The sequence below is a fragment of the Chelonoidis abingdonii genome, chromosome 9, assembly GCF_003597395.2.
Source record: "Chelonoidis abingdonii isolate Lonesome George chromosome 9, CheloAbing_2.0, whole genome shotgun sequence".
Classification (NCBI taxonomy): Eukaryota; Metazoa; Chordata; order Testudines; family Testudinidae; genus Chelonoidis; species Chelonoidis abingdonii.
Genome location: NC_133777.1, coordinates 80,781,675 through 80,784,500, shown reverse-complemented (window position 1 = coordinate 80,784,500; position 2,826 = coordinate 80,781,675). Strand labels below are relative to the sequence as shown.

Genomic DNA, 2,826 nt, shown 5'->3' with positions numbered 1-2,826 from the left:
TTCTCGCAGTCTTTCCTCGTTACTCCGCCTGCCCCTCCCTCCGCGTGAATGTGCTGTCGGTGTGCGGGAGCATGCGAGTGGTGGGCGCGCTGGATTTGCCGTCCAGCCGCCGGGACGTGGAGGAGGGGCCGGCACTGAGGTACAAAGCGCCTCTCCCTCCCTCCCTCCCCACTGCCTGGGTGGGTCTCCTAGGAGCGGAGTGAAAGAGGGGCTGCCTCGCGAAGGGCCTTTCAGACCCCACTCTTCCTCAGCGGGTGGGGCAAGCACCACTTCCCTCCCCCCCATCCCATTGGGAAGAGAGGGGCTGGCTGCCGCGGCTCCCTCTGTGAGAGGCGTGACCGGTCTGGGAGCCGACCGGCTCGTTAATACTTTATACCCAGGCGAGCTCAGGGCCAGGCGGCAGCGCCGCTGCATTGTTTGGGCGTGAGAGGGGAGTGGGATCACTTGGGCACCTCGACTGAGGAGGGACGGGGCTGAACGTGTTGGCCACCCGCCTCACGCAGCCGGCTGGGCTGTAGCCCGGAGGTCTGGAGCCTCCTGATCCCTGGTAGAGAATCATAGAATTTTAGGGTTGGAAGGGACCTCAGGAGGTATCTAGTCCAACCCGCTGCTCAAAGCAGGACCAATCCTCAGACAAATTTTTTGCCCCAGATCCTAAATGGTCCCCTTAGGTATTGAACTCACAATGCTGGATTTAGTAGGCCAATGTTCAAACTACTGAGCTATCCATGTTAGAGGGGCATGGGCAGTCTTAGCAGCCACCTATGCCTGGAGATGGCTCTGGAACCTGCTGCTGCTGTGGTTACTGATACAGATGCCTGTAACTGAAGGAGATCAGAGGCCAACTATTTCTCTCTCTAGTTTTGGGGACATTAGGAACTGCCAGAGTGGGTCAAGCTGACAGCCTGTCCAACCTGTCTCTAGCAGTGGACTGACTGCTTCAGAAGAAAGCACTAAAATCATAATGTAGGGATGAGGATCCTTTTTTTCTGTCGGGCCCCTGATCCGCAGAAAAAATCAGTAGCAAGCCACACAGAGCCAGAGGGTGGTGCAGAGACTGGGGACTTCCCCTAAACTCTTTGGTAGGGCCAGAAATGAGGGGTTCAGGGTGTGGGAGGGAGCTCCTGGCTGGGGTAGGGGATTGGGGTCCAGGCTCTGGGCTGGGGCTAAGGTGACCAGATGTCCCGAGTTTGGGGTCTTTTTCTTATATAGGCTCCTATTAACCCCACTCCCTGTCCCAATTTTTCACACTTGCTGTCTGGTCACTCTAGGTGGGGCTTGGGCCAAGGGCTTTGGGGTGCAGGAGGGGGCTCTGGGCTGGGGCCGAGATTTGGACTGCAGGAGTAGGGTCACAGCTGGGGCAGGGGATTGAGGTGAGGGAGGAGGCTTGGGTTGTGGGCTCTGGGAGGGAGTTAAGGTATGGGAGGGGGTTCTGATCTGGGGGTGGGGGTTCAGGGTGTGAGCTCCAGCTGGGAGGCGCTTACCTCAGTTGGTTCCTGGTCGGCAGCAGGACTGAGGCAGACTCCCTGCTTGCTGGAGCTCCTCACTGCTCCCAGAAGCGGCCGCCATGTCCAGGCCCTAGGCGGAGGTGCTGCCAGGAGGTTCTGCATGGTGCGCCCCACAGCTGCGGAGCTGGTGCTGGGGGCAGCGTGCAGTTTCCCTGATCGCTCCTGCTCCTAGGGTCTGCAGGGATATGCCGTCTGCTCCCGGGGGCTGTACAGAGCCAGCCGGACTTCTAACAGCCTGCCAACCCCAGCTTCCCCCGCAGTGGGACGAGCCGGCGCTTGCGGCTCCAGCTCTGCAGGGGGGGCGCCAAGGCTTAGGGCTTCTGGCCCTTGGGCTGTAGGTTCCCCACCTCTCTCATAATGGGCCATTATGGAATAGCTTAGTGACTGGGGAAGGTTTTATTTCTAGCCCTGTTAATTTGTGGTTAAACTATGCTTTGAAGCACAAAGATTTATGTTAGAGCTGGTTGGATTTTTTTTTTTTCTTCCAGGAAATGTTGATTTCTCCCCTCCCCCCAATCAAAAATACCCTACAGTGTTTTCATTTTTTGACAAAGTCAGTGATTTCCATGGAAAGCGGACACATGTCATGAAATAGTTTAGTTAACAACCCAATATTTTTGTCAAACTGTTTTGATGAACAATTTTTGACCAGCCCTCCTGTCCTGTGCCCCATAAATTGACTAGACAGTTTCATCATCTTTGTAAGTATCCCATCCTTTCAATCTCCTGGACTAATTAATATTTTGTATCCCACATGTTAACTGGCAAATGTATTCTCCATAAAATGCAGGTATCTTCAAACAAAATATATGCATCTTTTTAATATCCTCTTCTATAGGGGAAAAAGCTTAACTGTGAAGATGATAGATCCACTAGCAAACAACTTGTTTGACCTTCCTGAGTATGATGCTACAGAAGATGAAACATTTCCACCTCTTTCACCTCCTTCCTCCCCAGGGAGAGATGATGTTGAAGGAGCCCTCATCAATGAAGGTGAATATCTTCTAGAACGAAAGAATCTGTATTACAGCATAGATACATGAAATTGCAAGCCCATTAGCAAGAATTTATAATGAATCAGTAAACTCAGGGGTTGTACTGTACGACTGGAGAATGGCTAACATCATTCCTATTTTTAAGAAAGGGAAAAAAGTGATCCGAGTAACTGTAGGCCTGTTAGTTTGACATCTGTAGTATGTAAGGTCTTGGAAAAAATTTTGAAGGAGAAAGCAGTTAAGGACATTGAGGTCAATGGTAATTGGGAGAAAATACAACATGGTTTTACAAAAGGTAGATCGTGCCAAACCAACCTGATCTC

General features: G+C 52.2%; 1 protein-coding gene across 3 annotated transcripts in view; it reads left to right on the top strand.

The window, feature by feature from the left end:
* The window catches only part of TIPIN (TIMELESS interacting protein), a 24,779-nt gene continuing 21,953 nt past the window's right edge, over nt 1-2,826 (top strand). For 2 of the 3 annotated variants that reach the window (XM_032766078.2, XM_075069732.1), the window contains exons 1-2: nt 1-139; nt 2,347-2,501. In XM_032766078.2, the coding sequence (XP_032621969.1) occupies nt 72-139; nt 2,347-2,501 (223 nt within the window). In that variant the 5' untranslated portion in view covers nt 1-71. The remainder of the gene's footprint in view (nt 140-2,346; nt 2,502-2,826) is intronic. The other variant, XM_032766077.2, reaches the window with a different exon arrangement.